Source organism: Cebus imitator, unplaced genomic scaffold (assembly GCF_001604975.1).
Source record: "Cebus imitator isolate Cc_AM_T3 unplaced genomic scaffold, Cebus_imitator-1.0 Scaffold228, whole genome shotgun sequence".
In the NCBI taxonomy this organism is placed as follows: domain Eukaryota; kingdom Metazoa; phylum Chordata; class Mammalia; order Primates; family Cebidae; genus Cebus; species Cebus imitator.
In genome coordinates, this window is record NW_016107543.1 from 3,920,010 (window position 1) to 3,937,193 (window position 17,184).

At 40.3% G+C, this 17,184-nt stretch overlaps 3 protein-coding genes across 5 annotated transcripts in view; all 3 read right to left on the reverse strand.

Annotated features, from left to right (window-relative positions):
* Positions 1-10,260, reverse strand: part of LOC108281574 (keratin-associated protein 9-3-like) — a 19,960-nt gene extending 9,700 nt beyond the window's left edge. Inside the window, exons 1-2 of one of the 3 annotated variants that reach the window (XM_037727325.1) lie at positions 10,219-10,260; positions 1,885-2,777 (exon numbers count right to left, since the gene is read on the reverse strand). In XM_037727325.1, the coding sequence (XP_037583253.1) occupies positions 2,297-2,777; positions 10,219-10,223 (486 nt within the window). In that variant the 5' untranslated portion in view covers positions 10,224-10,260 and the 3' untranslated portion in view covers positions 1,885-2,296. Of the gene's footprint in view, positions 1-1,884; positions 2,902-10,218 lie in introns of those variants that run through there. The other 2 variants (XM_037727324.1, XM_017497199.2) reach the window with 2 other exon arrangements.
* LOC108281575 (keratin-associated protein 1-1-like) lies at positions 9,525-10,281 on the reverse strand. The gene has a single exon (XM_017497200.2). The coding sequence runs from the start codon at positions 10,221-10,223 to the stop codon at positions 9,831-9,833; it is 393 nt and encodes a 130-aa protein (XP_017352689.1). The 5' UTR covers positions 10,224-10,281; the 3' UTR covers positions 9,525-9,830.
* Positions 10,282-14,380: 4,099 nt separating this feature from the next.
* LOC108281576 (keratin-associated protein 2-1) lies at positions 14,381-15,088 on the reverse strand. The gene has a single exon (XM_017497202.1). It carries the CDS (start codon positions 15,028-15,030, stop codon positions 14,635-14,637), a length of 396 nt encoding a protein of 131 aa, XP_017352691.1. The 5' UTR covers positions 15,031-15,088; the 3' UTR covers positions 14,381-14,634.
* Between the last annotated feature and the right edge of the window lie 2,096 nt (positions 15,089-17,184).

Here is a 17,184-nt window from a genome sequence, read left to right on the forward strand (position 1 = left end):
CCTCCGCCTCCTGGGTTCAGGCAATTCTCCTGCCTCAGCCTCCTGAGTAGCTGGGATTACAGGCACGCGCCACCATGCCCAGCTAATTTTTTGTATTTTTTTTAGTAGAGACGGGGTTTCACCGTGTTGACCAGGATGGTCTCGATCTCTTGATGAATTTTAAGCTTAACTGGGTCCAGCTGTAGCTAATCATCTAAATGGTTACATGATGTATGGGACCAAATTGTTAACTGAGAATTAAATTAATTAAATTAAATGGGCTTCTCAAACTGGTTCTACCACTAAGTGACTGTATGACCTTAAAAAGGTCATGTAATTCCACTGAATATTGGTTTGATTATCTGTAAAATGATATGATCTCTCAGACACCTTTCAGGGCTCTACCAGATTGTCCATTCCTTAAAAGCATAATCTGCCTATGTCTAGTTCATCTGGGCATCCTTTGTGGTGCCTTATGCACCATTTTGCACATAGATGCTCAGTAAATGCTTGTTAATAACAGAGGGAATGAATGACTAGCAATGTGCAGTAATTTTGAAAAGGCAAATTTACATTTTAGCTAAGTTACTTGTCATTTTCTATTTATTTTTTCTTTTAGCAGGAGCTTCTTAGGTAGTGATATTCATAATTAAGATCAAAGGGCAAGAGGACAGAACAAGTCTTCATTTCTGTTCTGTTGTTCAAGGGAGTTTTCTGGATTAGATTAGGTCTCTAGATAATACATTGGGAAAATTGATTCTCTGCTTTGCAAATGTTATTCTTTGTTCATGCTAATTTTCTGATTTTCACTAATCATTGAATAAAGCATTGTAATTTTAACCTAAGTTTAAAAAAATACCTTTGATACTCTTAGTTCTACATCCAAGGAACCATGAATTAATTCCAATCCTTTTTCTAAAACTATTCAAATTCATAAAGCATTCTCTGATATTTGTGTTTAAATGTATATAAATTTATTCTGTACGTGTGTTATATATAAAAACATATTTATGCATAAGTATATGTTTATTTTGAAGTGAGCATTTTAAACCAAAGTATATATGTTTATTCTTAAAATAGAGTAAAATTATTATTATCTTCACTTCTGTTTAGAAACTGGGAGAAAATTTAGAGTAAAAATTTCCGTCTAATTGAGAGCATATTTCCTCAGAGAACCTTTTCCACCTTATATTTCTCTTCTGCTCCTTCACAAGGTTACATGTGAATGGAAGAGCATGATTTACTAGCACACATTACCATCATTTGACAAATGCCTGAAAGAACATTTCTCTAAACAGAAAGGAAAAATAAGTAATATTCTGGCTCTAGATTCAGAGATTTTTATTTTTAACTTTTTTCAAGATGAAGTCTTGCTCTGTTGCCCAGTCTGGAAGGCAATGGGGTGATCTCAGCTCACTGCAGCCTCCACCTCCTGGGTTCAGTTGATTCTTCTGCCTCAGCCCTCCGAGTAGCTGGGATTACAGGCGCGTGTCACCATGCTCAGCTATTTTTTTGTATTTTAGTAGAGATGGAGTTTCACCATGTTGGCCAAGCTGATCTTAAACTCCTGACTTTGTGATCTGCCCACCTCGGCCTCCCAAAGTGCTGGGATTACAGGTGTGAGCCACCACACCCAGCCAGAGATTTTGATTTCTTTAACTTCATAGTTGTGTGAAAGCACTGTGTAAGGTTAGGTTATGGCAACAGAGCCTTTGCCATTTCCGAGGCCCTAAGTAACTACCTTTACTGTATCTTTTTACAGGCGTTAACCTCCAATGGACCTCTGGGTACCAAATTTCCTAATGTGGTTTCAGAAGAGAAAGGATATCAAAAGCAGATTAAAATTTTTCATATGGTGTTCTATGAAATATACATCCTGAGTACATTCAATAAAAAAGAGATATGTTTGTTGCACCAATAGTTATAGTTTATTAGACCTTGTTATATTATTTCTCTTTCATACAGAGTGCAATTCAGGGCAGTAGAATAGAGTAAGTGAGTGTCCTGAGAAGGACAGACAGCTCTTCCAATGGTCTTGGTGATGCTGAGCCTCAGAGCAGGGCTTCGGTGCTTGTAAATTAGCTTTTTCATTTCTTGCGTCAAATTTGTATTTTGCCATCCTCAGAGAGATCACAGTCTTTTCCGGACCACAAAGGAATCAGATAATTCTGAGGCCTAAATATTTGGTAACCCCCATAACAAAAGCCAAATTAAAGTTCAAGAATTTGTTAGTGGTCCACAAGTGCTTGAAGAAATAATTAGTTCATGAATTGAACTGGAAGTGGAAATTTCAAGTTGAAAATCGGCAACCTGGCTTTTAGCAGCTGGGCTCACAGCAGCTGGGCTCACAGCAGGTGGGCTCACAGCAGGAGCAGCAGCAGACTGGGCGGCAGCAGGACTGTCCACAGTAGGATGGGCGGCAGCAGGAGGCCTGGGCATGGTGCAGCTGGCAGCAGGATGGGGGTGTGCAGCTCACTACACAGCAGGGGGGCAGGCAGGTGCCCTCCACGCGGCAATCTGGGCGGCACCACCTGATACGGGCGCTCACAGCTCCACGGCCGCCCTCCTGGCCACAGCCGATGCTACCACCAATGCCACAGCCGGTTCCGCAGGAGCTGGTCTGGCAGCAGCTTGGCTGGCAGCAGCTGGTCTGACAGCAGCTTGGCTGGCAGCAGCTGGTCTGGCAGCAGCTTGGCTGGCAGCAGCTGGAGCCACAGGTCCTACCAGTAGAGCAGCTGGGAAATCCACAGAAGCTGGTCTGGCAGCAGCTTGGTGGGCAGCAGCTGGTCTGACAACAGCTTGGCTGGCAGCAGCTGGAGCCCCAGGTCGCACCGGTGGAACAGCTGGGAAATCCGCAGCAGGTGTCCTGACAGCAGGCCATGGTGTCGTGAGTTGGTCTGAAGGTTGATTTGCTTGGAGGAGTTTTTGAGTTTTGGTGATGGCTGCCACACTGGGCCTTTTATAAGCCTTGGCCAGCTACTGTTTACATAATTCCTGAAGTCTCTTCCTTGTTTGTGTTTGATAATTTGTCTCTGAATGATAATTGGCCTTTCCCTGAGTTATTTGTTGAACCTTCTGAAAGCCTTTAAAAATTGATTTTATTTGGTATGCAATTAGGCTTCTTTACCATGGTCAAGTAGTCAGTCACTGGCATTAATTAGGAATATAATCCCTAACTTCCCATGTTTGTTAAAATTTTCTCTTTGTCAAGGAATAACTGACTGATGCCTCACGTTTAAGGACTGTCAATATTACTCAGTATTGTTGACCCTTAAACAACTGGGTTATTCGGTCTCACATGACAGTTTAATTCTCTCCAGTTTTAACTGCGGCTCCTTCTCACCTTCCTTATCTTCACTTTGACTGTAAAGCAAGGCTATATTCAGCTGGCCAGAAAGGGGTGCTTTCTTGGGCCTGGGAGATTGACATTAATTGTTATTGATAACATTTTTCCATCACTGACTGTGTGCCTAAATGGTTCTAAGTATTTCGCATGTATCAATTTGCTAAATTTTCACAGCAATCTATGGACTAGGTATCATTGCCACTCCTATCATCCATGTGAGAAAACTGAGCCACAAGTAACTAACCCAAGTTCACATTAATATGTAGTGAATCTGAAGTTTGAATCCACACCATTTGATTCCAGACTAAACTCTTTAAAAACTATAGTCAATTCTTTTTTTCCTTCCTTCCTTCCTTTCTTCCTACCTTCCTTTCTTTCTTTCTTTTGTTCTTTCCTTCTTTCTTCTTTTTTTTAATGTGAGCAGTCATTCTAAGAAAATTTCAAGGGTGAAAGCAAGATGTAAAACTTGGCTTCCTTACTTACAGATTTTTTTGTGAGTCAAAGGAAGGAAGGGAGAGCTTAGGGTAAGCAATAACACTGTTTGCTAGAGACATTCCTGGAGATATTATTTTTTTTGACAGCATAATAAGGACACTTCAAGAAAATACCAAGTGCTAAAAAAGTTAACCTACTTGACTTGTAACTTTGTCTCATCTTTTATCTTAGGATATTCTATAGATTTAGATGTTTTTTAACTGCATAAATTTATACTTTTAACATCAATACTGGAGATGTGATTTACTACTGTGTGTTCAATCTGCTGTATGCAGTTTATTGTAGATGTTAAGAGACTAATCCAGTTAACTGGAAAGTTCATATAATTTGAATAAGACAGCTGATGATGGTGAAGATAAAGGTTTTGTTTAGGTGCAATAAAAGGTGGCCAGGCTTCCATGGAGTATGGGCTCTGTTACAGAGAAATACAAGCTACAATGTTACTCTTGGGTTTTGACCCAGAGCAACAAGCGGTAGTTCTGCTCCTCTAGAAATGACAGCTTTGAGTTTACATCATAACTCTTTCTGAGTCAGAGCTAAGACATATTTTCACATCCCACATCAAATTTGGTTTAAAAGATGATTCTTTGTGAATTCCTTGCTGCTTCTTAAGCAAAGCTACATCACAGATTCTTTGATTAGCTAATTTGTTTTCTATTGGTTGCTTGAAATATGTGGATGTGTCATGATAACAATCTCAGGAGCTATTTAATTCAGATCTAAATTTAGCAGAATCCATGACACTGCAAAGATGTGTCTCCCTTTTCAGAAGGCTTAGCTGTCTGAGGACTTGAAATACATTATTGACAAGGGCACTGGAGACAGTGGCATTGCATATCAGTTCTCCCTTTCTGGGCTTTTTTACTCTGGCTCTGTTTTTGACATCTTCCTCAGTGCAAAACTTAAGATATGACACTTACTTGAGAATTTGACTCCTATGCCACAGAATGAAGACTAATCCGAACATTCCTTTACCTCCTCTAAGTAAATCAAGAAAACGAAATTTATTTTATTTCACTTTACATAATGTCCTCCAAGCTTAGGTGTGTTGTAATGTGTGACAGAATTTTCTTCTTTTTATAGAGTGAATAGTATTCCTTTGTGTGTACATACCACATTTCTTATTACTGTGGTTATTCCCTCTGGCTTTTATTACTTCATTTAAGTTATGGGCGCCAGACCATTCCAGTGTCATATGAAGAAAGAATATGTTTGTCTGTTATTCTTGAACATTGGACTTTTGTTTGTCACAGATACTAATGTTTGAAATTATTTTTCTTTAAGATATCATGGTTCTGATTTCCTAGTTACAAGTTCTGGGGGTTCTCCCAATACCTTCATCTCCATTTTACTAGTTCTCTAATTCAGCTATGACTACCTTACTTAGATTCTTGAGAAATAAAATATATTGATGTCCCAGTCAAATGAATATGGCATTCCTACATAGGGCTACTGTGCTTCTGCTCTGGGCTTCCATCCTAGTGATCTAGAATGGACAACACATAAACTTCAAGGACCTCCTCTTACTCCCAATGTTTATCTTAAGCCAAGTCACATGATCTATCTCTTCCCTCCTGAATGCCAACCAGGCTTTTCTGGGGGTGCTGCTGAGCCAAAGTCCTTTTAATAAAGGTACATCAAATCTAAACCTTCTCATCCTGACGGGAGATGACAGAGCTCTAAATGAGAGGAATAAAAAATGTTGAACACATTGTAGGGCCATTGAGTATAGATGTACAGGTCGTGCCCTGATGTGGGGCTCTGTGGCTTTGTCCACTCAGAGGAAGGAACACATTATTTTTCATATCAAGCTGGAGGCTCAACATGCTGTGCACTCCTCTGTTTGTATCTACCCCAAAGTGGTGCCTTTTCCTCATTCTTATAAAGTTGTGCTAGTAGAGGTCCTGTTCTTTGATTTTTTTTAATTGAGGTGAAATTCACATAACCTGCAATTAACCATTTTAAAAATGGAGTGACATTTAGTGTATTCATAATGCTGTGCCACATCGTCTCTCTCTACTTTTGGAGTGTAAATTAGTTCAACCATTGTGGAAGACAGTGTGGCGATTCCTCAAGGATCTAGAACTATAAATACCATTTGATCCAGCAATTCCATTACTGGGTATATACACAGAGGATTATAAATCATTCTACTATAAAGACACATGCACATGTATGTTTATTGTGACACTGTTCACAATAGCAAAGACTTGGAACCAACCCAAGTGGCCATCAAAGATAGACTGGATAAAGAAAATGTGGCACATGTACACCATGGAATACTGTGCAGCCATAAAAAAGAATGAGTTCATGTCCTTTGCTGGGACATGGATGAAGCTGGAAACCATCATTCTCAGCAAACTGACACAAGAACAGAAAACCGAACATCTCATGTTCTCTCATAAGCGGGGGGTGAACAACGAGAACACATGGACACAGGGAGGGGAACATCACACACTGAGGCCTGTCGGAGGATGGGGGCTAGGGGAGGAATAGCATTAGGAGAAATCCTAACATAGATGACGAGTTGATGGGATGCGGTAAACCACCATGGCACATGTATACCTATGTATCAAATCTGCACGTTCTGCACATGTACCCTAGAACTTGAAGTGTAATTATACAGTAATAATAATAATAATGAATTTTTCCATTCCAGAAGAACCCCACATAACCTTCAGGCAATCACTTCCCATACCTCTCTATCCCCAGTCACTGGCTCACCACTTTGATTTGATGACCAAAGATTTCATACCTTGGAATGAAAGCCTCATTATATGTCTTTTATTTAATGCTTGCTTCATTCTAGAGCTCTCTCTGAAAATTAGAATGAGAATGGTGATAGTATATAGCCACACTCATTTAAATTCATCCTTGCCGTGCAAATTCACTTTCTGCTTCACAATACACAAGAAGATTGCACAGGCATTATAAAATTATCAGTTGATAATCCCTCTCATCATTTTTTAAAGTATATTTTGAGTATTGGTGTTACAGGATGTTAACAGGTAATATGAAAATAGAGAGTCTTCCAGCTAAGTTAGTTTGAGAGTGATGGTTATAGAGTTTTTTTTTTTTTCTTTTTAAGACAGACTCTCACTCTGTCATCCAGGGTATAATGCAGTGGCACGATCTTGTTTCACTGCAACCTCCACCACCTGGATTCAGACGATTCTCCTGCCTCAGCCTCCCGAGTAGCTGAGACCCCAGGTGCCTGCCATGACACCTGGCTAATTTTTGTATTTTTAGTAGAGATGGAGTTGCCCTGTTTGCCATGCTGGTCTCAAACTCATGACCTCAGGTGATCCACCCACCTCAGCCTCCGAAAGTGCTGGGATGATAGCTGTGAGCCACTAAGCCCAGCCACTGGTTATACAGCTTCCTTTATTGCAAGGCATCTCAATTCCTTTAATATTCCAATGTGGCTTTATAAACTTGCAAGACGGTGATAATCCATACAACATTATTTGATTGCTCTATATTTTTTCCTCTTTGAGTATCTGAAGCAATTACTAGTCAATGTGTCACCTGTTTAGGAAATTATCTACTCTCTTATGCCTGGAAGGATATTGTCAGTAATGACTCAGTTCTCTCATTTTCCAAGTTAGAAATAGGTACCCAGGCAAGCAAAGGGACTTGTTCAAGGATTCATGGATAGTTAGTTACAACACTGGGACTAGAACTCAGGAGTCTTTAGCTTTTTGTTTTTCTACCCAATAGCATAAAATGTAAAAAATAGCCTTTACATCTTAGGCTACTATGCTTCGTGTAAAAATAACTTTTACATCTTATGCTATTGGGTGGGAAAAAAACCACAGTCAAATGTTTTTTATATTCTCTCACTCAATGACAATCAACACAGAAAACGTCTGTGGCCAAATGTGTGGGTATTTCTCCCCATCAATAAGCAAGGAAATAAATTCTGCAACAGATACCAGCTGTGTGTTCTCCACTCCAGATCTATTCTAACGCTATTTACGTGGCAATAGCATCAGGTTTTACAGGGCAAGGGCTTAGTCCCGTAAGACTGCCCCCTGCTTCCAGTGCCAAGCACAGGCTCCAGGTTGTTTTGCCTGTGCTTCTGATCGACCAGTCATGAATTGGGAATTCCACGACACCCTCCTTAAGTTTGATTAATGTGCTAGAGTGGCTCCCAGAACTCAGGGAAACACTTAGCTTATTGGTTTATAATAAAGAAATTACAAAAGGTACAGAGGAAGTGATGTATAGGGTGAGGTATGGGGGAAGGGGTGAGGAGCTTTCATACCCTTTCTGGGCACAGCACCTTCCAGGACCCTCCACACATATTCAGCTATCTGGAAGCTCCTCAAACTCTGTGGTTCTAAATTTTTCTGGAGGCTTCATCATGTAGGCATGATTGATTGTTAACGCAGCCTCTAGCTTCCCTCCCATCTCAGGAGGATGGGGGTGGAGNTTTTTTTACATTTTCTGGAGACTTCAGTGGATAGGCATGATGGACAACCATTAGAAACGTGATTGGACAAAAAGGATATGATCTAATGCTAGTAGAGTGAGTGGTGAAACCCAGTAAAGCCTGTCTGTTCAGATCCTTCTTGGTCTCTCTGTGTAGCCTTCCTTCCTCCAGGACATGGGGCAGAACCTCTTCTGAAATGGGAAATCTTATGACCTACAATCAGACAAGGTAGGTAGGAGAATATCTTGATGGGCAGTGCCAAAAACAGTGAGGGAAGACTCTTGCCTTGAAGAGTAAAAGGAGCAGGTAAAAAGAGGGAGAAGAATGCGAGAGAGAGAGAGAGAGAGAGACAGAGACAGAGAGACAGAGAGAGAGAGAGACAGAGAGACGGAGAGAGACAGAGAGATGGAGAGAGACAGAGAGAGAGAGACACAGAGAGAGACAGAGAGACAGAGAGATGGAGAAAGAAAGAGAGAGACAGACAGAGAGAGAGAGACAGAGAGACGGAGAGATGAAGAGAGAGACAGAGAGAGAGAGACAGAGAGAGACAGAGAGTCAGAGAGATGGAGAAAGAAAGAGAGAGAGAGAGAGACAGAGAGAGAGACAGAGACATAGAGAGAGGGAGAGAGAGAGAGACAGAGAGACAGAGAGACGGAGGGAGAAAGAGAGAGAGAGACAGAGACAGAAACAGAGACAGAGACACAGAGAGATTCTGTTTTCTGAGGCCTACTTCTGAAGTCTAAAGTGCCCTAACATCATAACAAAGGCTATGGGAGTTATGAACCCAGGACCTTGAATGAAAATGTGTATATTTGTTATGTGCTGTTACTCTATAATCTTGTGTTTGTGATCTTTTACAATTTGTGTTATGCTTTTGTATATCTTAGTTGATAGAAATAATTGTACACAGCCTCCTGTATGAATGAATGGATGAATAGATTTGACAAAACCTCAAGAAGCTGAATGACATGAAATTCCTTTTTATAAAATCAATCAGTTGGAATACCCAGCCCACCACCTTGCACATGTGAGGACCTTAGGAAACAGTTCCTAAGTGTTGTCATGTGCCTTTAATTATATGCCTTGGTTGCAAAAATATTGGACCATTTGATGGTAAAACAAAGGAAAATTAGTTTTAAAGATCATCATTAAAAGAGCAAAAATACTGAAAAACCATAGTGCCATGCCATGTTGATATTTTTGAAAAATCCCAGTACCCCAATGTCTTTAACAAATTCCAAAGCCAAGAAAGTTCTAACAACGACTTCATCATTGAAAAGAAAAAAATTTTTATTAAATCTAAGTCACAACAACCACTGAAATATTTTAGATGATATTTATAGTAAAATGTTGTGCAACTCTTTTCACATTGTAGGACTTTGACTGACATCCAGGTTTAGGAAAGACTTTCGGTGTTTCCTTGTAAATGCATTTACATCCTAGGGAATTTACATGGCTTGTGTGATGAGAGGTTGCAAACCCAGTTATAGGACTGGAGTTCAGGAGTTTGTTAGGATTCTAATTTGGTTAGTTTTGAAGTGCCATCTTAACAGGATTCCCATCAGAAGGAGGTTTTCAACAAGTGGGCTCAGAGCAACAGCAGCAGACTGGGCGGCAGCAGGACTGTCCACAGTAGGATGGGCGGCAGCAGGAGGCCTGGGCATGGTGCAGCTGGCAGCAGGTTGGGGGCGTGCAGCTCACCACACAGCAGGCTGGCAGGCAGGTGCCCTCCGCACGGCAGTCTGGGCGGCACCACCTGATACGGGAGCTCACAGCTCCACAGCCGCCCTCCTGGCCACAGCCAATGCTACCACCAATGCCACAGCTGGTTCCGCAGGAGCTGGTCTGGCAGCAGCTTGGTGGGCAGCAGGTGGTCTGACAGCAGCTTGGCTGGCAGCAGCTGGAGCCGCAGGTTGCACCGGTGGAGCAGCTGGGAAATTCACAGCAGGTGCTCTGACAGCAGGCCATGGTGTCGGGAGTTGGTCTGAAGGTTGGGTTGCTTGGAGGAGTTTCTGAGTTATGGCTGCCTATTCCACCTCCGGCTTTTTATAAGCCTTGGCCAATTCTTCTGTTTGTGGCGAGCAGCATTTTTATCTTGTTACTCTTTAAACCAGCCTGTTTAGGGCCCTCTGATTGTTCAAATGCTGAATTGTTTTAAATATATCTCTAAATTGATTTTTCCTTATTGCTCAGCTAATGCTCACCAAATGTGTTTGTCCTTGGTAAAAATGTTAACATTTTGTTTCCAAACAATGGTATAATTTCCACTTGAGCTTCAGCTTCAGTTTTGTACTTGTGGGTGTATCACCTGACAAGTTGACTCTCACCCATAAGATGATGTGATTCTGGGGCTCATATTCACCAAACCTCAAGTCTCCAGAAAAGAATTGTTAATCATGATTGTCCTTCATGTAAGACTGTCTTTACATTTTTTAGACTAGTAGGATTATACTCTGTCTATATAATCTTATTATACAGATAGAAACTCTGATAAACTCTACATTCATATCAATTCATAGATTTCCCCTGAAATGGAATCTTTCCAATTTCTGTGATATCTCCTAAACTTCACATTTGTATTTGAGGAAACATTGATCACTCAGGAGGATATATAAAACAAAATCCGTTTCATTCCAGTGTCTCTTAAGAGAGAGGCTAAAATTCATGTTTGATAATTGGAAAAAGATTGCAAAATATTTTAATAAAATTTACACTTCTCTACGAAAGACAAAAATCACTGGTATATGAATTATCTGCCGTATTGTTTCTCAAAGGCAGAATCTACTTTTAATTTATGTCATTTTATGTCACTAAAACATATGCCCTGTGAAAAGGTATTAGACCAAAGAGCATGACAACTGAATTAAGGAAGGGGAATCATCAAAGAAAAAGCAAGAGTTAGAAAATACTTTTATCTGCTTTATAAGGCAGGTTAGAAAATGGGTGACCAAATATACTTTAAGAGGTGTAGTAAAATAAATGCAAAGAAATTAAGATGAATTTCAGCAAAATAAAAGTTAAAACAATTCTTGGTCAGAAGAAACAATGTGATTTCCCACTGGGAGTTTAGGGTTACATGAGATAAATGAAAAAAGGCTGGTCAAAAAACATATTATTTCTACTTGGGGTAGGTTTATTTCTCCCTTCTAATCATGAACAGAAACACATAGTTAGCTTTTTATGAGGTGGTGGTATTCGTATGTATAGGAATGGCGTTATATTAAAATGTGATTCATGCCAGCTTCAGTAAAGATGTTCATGTCATGTGATAACCATGGCTGTAGGTATGAAGTTGAAAATGGTTATATGTAATCACTGAATATTGGAGAGCAAAAACATAGTAAACTATCTTGTTCCACCACTTAATTTTATAGGTGTAGAAACTGACATCATTCTTATTATAAATAGCACATATTTATTAACTTCTACAGAAAGCAAGGCCCCATTTGTTTGTCTCTTATCTTGCTCTAGTGTAAAAATCAATGTAGTAGCAACAGGAGGGATTAATTAAGGAAAAGAGTTTTGTATAGAACCATTTCCTCTCAAAGTTCTAAATGGAAACATTGCTTGTGTGGTATGGAGCGCTTTTCATTTTCATTTAACGTTGGTTGATGTTAGAATACTCTTGAGTCTAGGAATGGCTACAATTTGAAGAAGTTAAGTGACTTGTTCCTTTCACACAGCACACAATCAGAAGAGCTGGGTATAAAACTCCTATCACTCATTCCTAAACCAGTTCTTTTTATTTTATACCATGCTGCTTTCCAGAATCAATTAATGTTAGTAAAGCTGTTTGACTTTGTCTTTTTTTCTAAAAGCTCAAGAATAAAAATATTATATGGTAAACAGATTACACTATGGAATAGTGATTTTTAAATATAAAATAAATAAGTGTAAATATATTAAAGTTCTTTTAAGTGTCTGGACCAGAGACTTATAATTGCAATAAGTCACATTTGCTTCCTAATTGTTTTTCATTTCCCACATTCAACTAAGTTGATATACTTTCTGGGTTTCTACGTCTGCCATACTCATTGTGTCTTCATTATTCCATGGGTAACATCTTAGTGGAGCTCTTATTGTACATCACTTGGATCAAGGCAATGTCTTCCTGATTAGTTTCTGCATAGTTCTGTAGGACTTATTTCTCTAGCCTTTGACCTCTGTCTTTATAAGGAGCTACCATGAGAATTGTCCCAATGCCCAGCACTTGTTATTTCATCCTCCTTCCCCAAAACTTTCAACAGCTTCTTAGTGCTTATTACATTAATGGTGTACTCGCTTGGCTGGTATTCAAAGCATGCAAATTTTCCAAATCTTTCTTTCTTGATCACTCTGTATATATCCAGTGCCCCCAGCCAAGCTGTACTCTGAACAATCCTATGGTCCCCTCCCTCCATACGTTTGCTCATACTATTTCTATTACTGAGAATGCCATCCCTCTGATCTGGGCAACACAATGTTAACCCATATAAAATGTTAGCTTCCTTTAAAAATCTTTCTTACTTTCCCCAACCAGTAGTGATTTCTGTGTTGACACCACATTAGTATGTGGTACTTTTATTTTTTCATATTCTACTTTTTAAATGAGTTATAGGTGAATTTGACTCATGTCCCTAGAAGTTTTTGGGGAGGGGGACATTTTAAATTCAATTTTAATTTCTATTTTATACCATGTAGCCTGTGACTTGCATATGGTAGGCAAGCAGCACATTTAGACCCTATTTATCAACGTGTTAAAGACAACCCAAAATGGATTAAATACTTAAGTATAAGACTGCAAATAATAAAACTACTAGAAGAAAGCATACATGAAACATTTTATGGCACTGGTCTGGGCAATGGCTTTTTCTGGTGGGGATAAGACCTCAAAGGCACAGGCAACAAAAGTGAACATAGACAAATGGGATTATATAAAACTAAAAGCCTTCTGCACAGCAAAGGAAGCAATCAAATCAACAGAGTGAAAAAGACAACCTAGAGAACCGGAAAAATTATTTTCAAACTTTACATCTGACTGCTGTTAATATCCGGAATATACAAGAAACTTGAACAACTCAACAGTGAATAATAATAATAACTTCAATTAAAAGTAGGTAAAAGACCTGAATAGATATTTCTCAAAAGAAAACATAGAAATGGCCAAAACATATATGAAGAAGTGCTCAACATCACCAATCATCAGGAAATGCAAATTAAAACCACAATAAGATACCATGTCACCCCATTAGAATGGCTATTATCAAAAATACAAAAAACCCCACAAATGCTGGTGTGGATGTGGAAAAAAAGGAACTCATACAGGACTGTAGGGAATGTAAAGTAGCATAGCCATTATGGAAAACAGTATGGAGGGTCCCCCCAAATTTAAAAATAGACTACCATATGACCCAGCAATCCCACTATTGAGTATATATCCAAAGGAAATGAAATCAGTATGTTGAAGAGATATCTGCATTTCCATGTTTACTCAGCACAATTGACAACAGCCAACATACCAAAACAATCTAAGTGTCTGTCAGTGGATGAATGGGTAAAGAAAATGTGACACACACTCCCATACACACAGATATACACACAATGAAATACTATCAGTTATAAAAAAAGAATGAAATACTGTCTTGTGCAGCAACATGGATGAAGCTGGAGGACCTTATGTTAAGTGAAATTAACCAGGCACAGAAAGACAAATAGCACATGCTCTCACACCTATGTGAAATCTAAACAAGTTGATCCCATAGAAGTAGAGAGTAGAATAGTTGTTACCAAAGGCTGGGGAGGGTGAGGGATGGTGAGAGGCTGGTCAACAGGTACAAAGTTACAGGTAGACAGGAGGAATACATTTTGGTACTCTAATGTACAGTAGGGACAACTATGGTTAGTAATATTGTATCATATATTTCAAAATAGCTGTCAGAGAAGATTTTAAATGTTCTTACCATTAGGAAATGATGAATGTATGAGGTGATAAATATCCTAAACACCCTGATTTGATTATTACAAAATGTATACATGTCTGGAAACATCATGCTGCACCCCATAAATATGTACAATTATATGTCCGTTTTTTAAAGTAAAAAATACATTTAATACAAAACATTAGAATGAGTAAATAAAACCAAAGCTTTTTGCAAGGCCAAAGAACAGATATTTATTAGAAAGGAAACATGCCACAAAGTCTTAGATGAGAGGAAGGAAATTGCTTCTTTTACAAAGGCTGCAGAATGGCCCAGGTTTTAATAGATGAGACCGGTTCTTGGTTCCAGCTTGGTTGATGTGGGATCTTGCAGGCTCAAGGCAGGAGGTTTGTTAAGCAGAGAAATGGGAGTGTGGCTTTTTCAGAAGGTGACTTGCGTGCTCCAGGCAGTCAGTGTAGTGCTCAGCAGCAGGAGGTGGACCAGGTCCTGCAGGTGGTGCTGCAAGGGGCAGGCTGGCCGCAGGGGGGCCGGCAGCAGGGGGACTGCACTGACACAGGCTGGCAGCAGGTGGTGGACCAGCAGCAGGGCCTGCAGACCACAGACGTGCACGACGTGGGGCAGCAGGTGATGGGGCGGCAGCAGCCTTCCTGCAGGCAGCAGGGGTCGCAGCACACTGGGCGGCGGCAGGGCTCGCAGATGGGGCGCGTGCAGCGGGGCACGCAGGTCACGGGGCGGCACACGGTGGTCTGGCAGGTCACGGGGCGGCAGCAGCAGGGGTCGCGCCAGCAGCAGGGCTGGCAGCAGCCTCCCCCGCAGCTCAGGGAGGAGAAGGTGGGTCCGCAGCAGGTGCCGCACATGGTGGTGTCTGAGGCTGGTGTGGGGTGGGCTGTTGAGAGGAGCTGGGTGTTCTCAGGTGTGAATGTCCTCCTCCCTCTCTGGGCCCTTTATATACCCTGGCCGGGTGCAGGTGACCCCTTTCGTTTACCTTTTGGCCAATTAAGTAGAATTTCGTTTTGACTAATGGTTGCTTGTGACACTGTCATTATCTCATTAAAGAGCTCTTGTGGCATCTCCAAGTATGGATGTACTCATACTGTGTGAAAATCTAAGAACTCATCATCATTTGATGTGATAGCAGCTCTTGATGCTTACTTTGAGTAGATAGCACTGGATTGAATCTAGACAAAATGGTCTGAAAACACTTCAGTTTTTAATAGAAAATAAAAATATAGAGGAGTACATAGAACACTGACTAGAGACTATCCTGACCCCAGCAGTGAACTCAGTAAGTCCTTGGAAGCACCCACATGTGAAAAGTGAATCATACAAGTGTTAGACAAGCCGTCTCATGTAGTCTGCTTGGGAATATGTTTGATTATCACTTGATATACTAGGACACCTGTGCCTTGAATGGGATAGCAGCTCATATAGTTGCACAGGACAGACAAAATTTATTTTTGCAAACCACTAAATATTGGAATAAAACCCCCAAGACTGCCTTGCATGTTTTCCCTAGTTCAGGCTCTATGCACCTCTGGTCCTTCTGGTCATAAGATGCTGATTTTTATCTCTGAAACATGTCATTTTTTATCTTTGCCTTTCTTGTGCATGTAATGAAGAATTCTCTAACGGGAAATTTTTCTTAATATACCTTGATGGCCAGGCGCAGTGGCTCATGCCTGTAATCCCAAGGCTTTGGGAGACCGAGGCAGGCAGATCGCCTGAGCTCAGGAGTTTGAGACCACCCTGGGCAACATGGTGAAACCCTGATTCTAATAAAATGCGAAAAATTCGCTGGGCATGGTGACGGGTGCCTGTAGCCCCAGCTACACAAGAGGCTGAGACACGAGAATCACTTGAGACCTGGAAGTGGAGGCTGCAGTGGGCAGAGATCACACCACTGCACTCCAGCTTGGGCTACAGAGTGAGACTCTATCTCAAAAATAATCATAATAATATATATGTAAAATATATATATACATATGAAATACATATATACATATATACATACCTTGATGTAGGCACTATGACTAGCAAGTGACAAGAAAAGGTTTTTCAACCAACATTGCACACATATACCGTACACTGTTCAGGAGAGACACATTGAGAGGCTGCTCAGTCTTCGGCTGTGGGCGGCACTGCTAAAAAGCGTGATGGACGTGCTTCTTCAGGAAGTGTTGCCAGGGGCAGTTTAGGAACTACATGGGGGAAACAGTTCCATTACTTTCCAGCTTTACTCCTCCTGTTAGTCACCAGAAAGGATTTTGAATCACTTCAGGATCATTTTCTTTATTTGAAAGAATGTGCCTTGGGCCCCGACATCTAAAACTCCCCAAATGGAATTTTAAGCATAATTTCAAAACTTTAAACGGAATGTAAATTAACTGAACCTGTAGTCACAATTAGGAAAACAGAGGAGGGAGAAATCAGGCACAATCTCATTGCTAAAGACCTTCGACTTTTTTGTTTCACATTCTTTTGTTCATGGACAGGGGATTTTGTTTTTCAAAGTGGTAACCAGAGGTAACTAGGTAAAAAGTTGTATATTCTGCTCTTTTCTAGACATATTATCTCATAATTTATTTTCATACTGCTGTGGAGTCTTCATTGTAATCACATTTTATTAAATGGGAGCCTCTTTGGAAGACTTAAATCATCATGTTAACAAGACTCATTTCTTTACAGCAAAAATTTCTGACCCAAGGTAATTCCAAAGATATTTGTCTCTCCCCTTTATAAAGATGCAAAAAGATTGTGCATCACTCAGTAAACCTTTCTAGTGGTTATTCACTGTAATACTCTCAAAATACCCCATAGCCAAACTGCATTTTCAGGCAGAGAAAATATGGGCCATGCTTTAGTTATTCATGCCCCAGAGTTGTGAGAGCACAAACAGCTCTGCAGTTTGACACTGGTGGCAAATCACACCCTATTTTCTGATCGTACTTATTCTGAAGCTAGACAATGCTCATTTAAACGTCTGCCACTTACTGGCTGTATGTCCTTGGGCC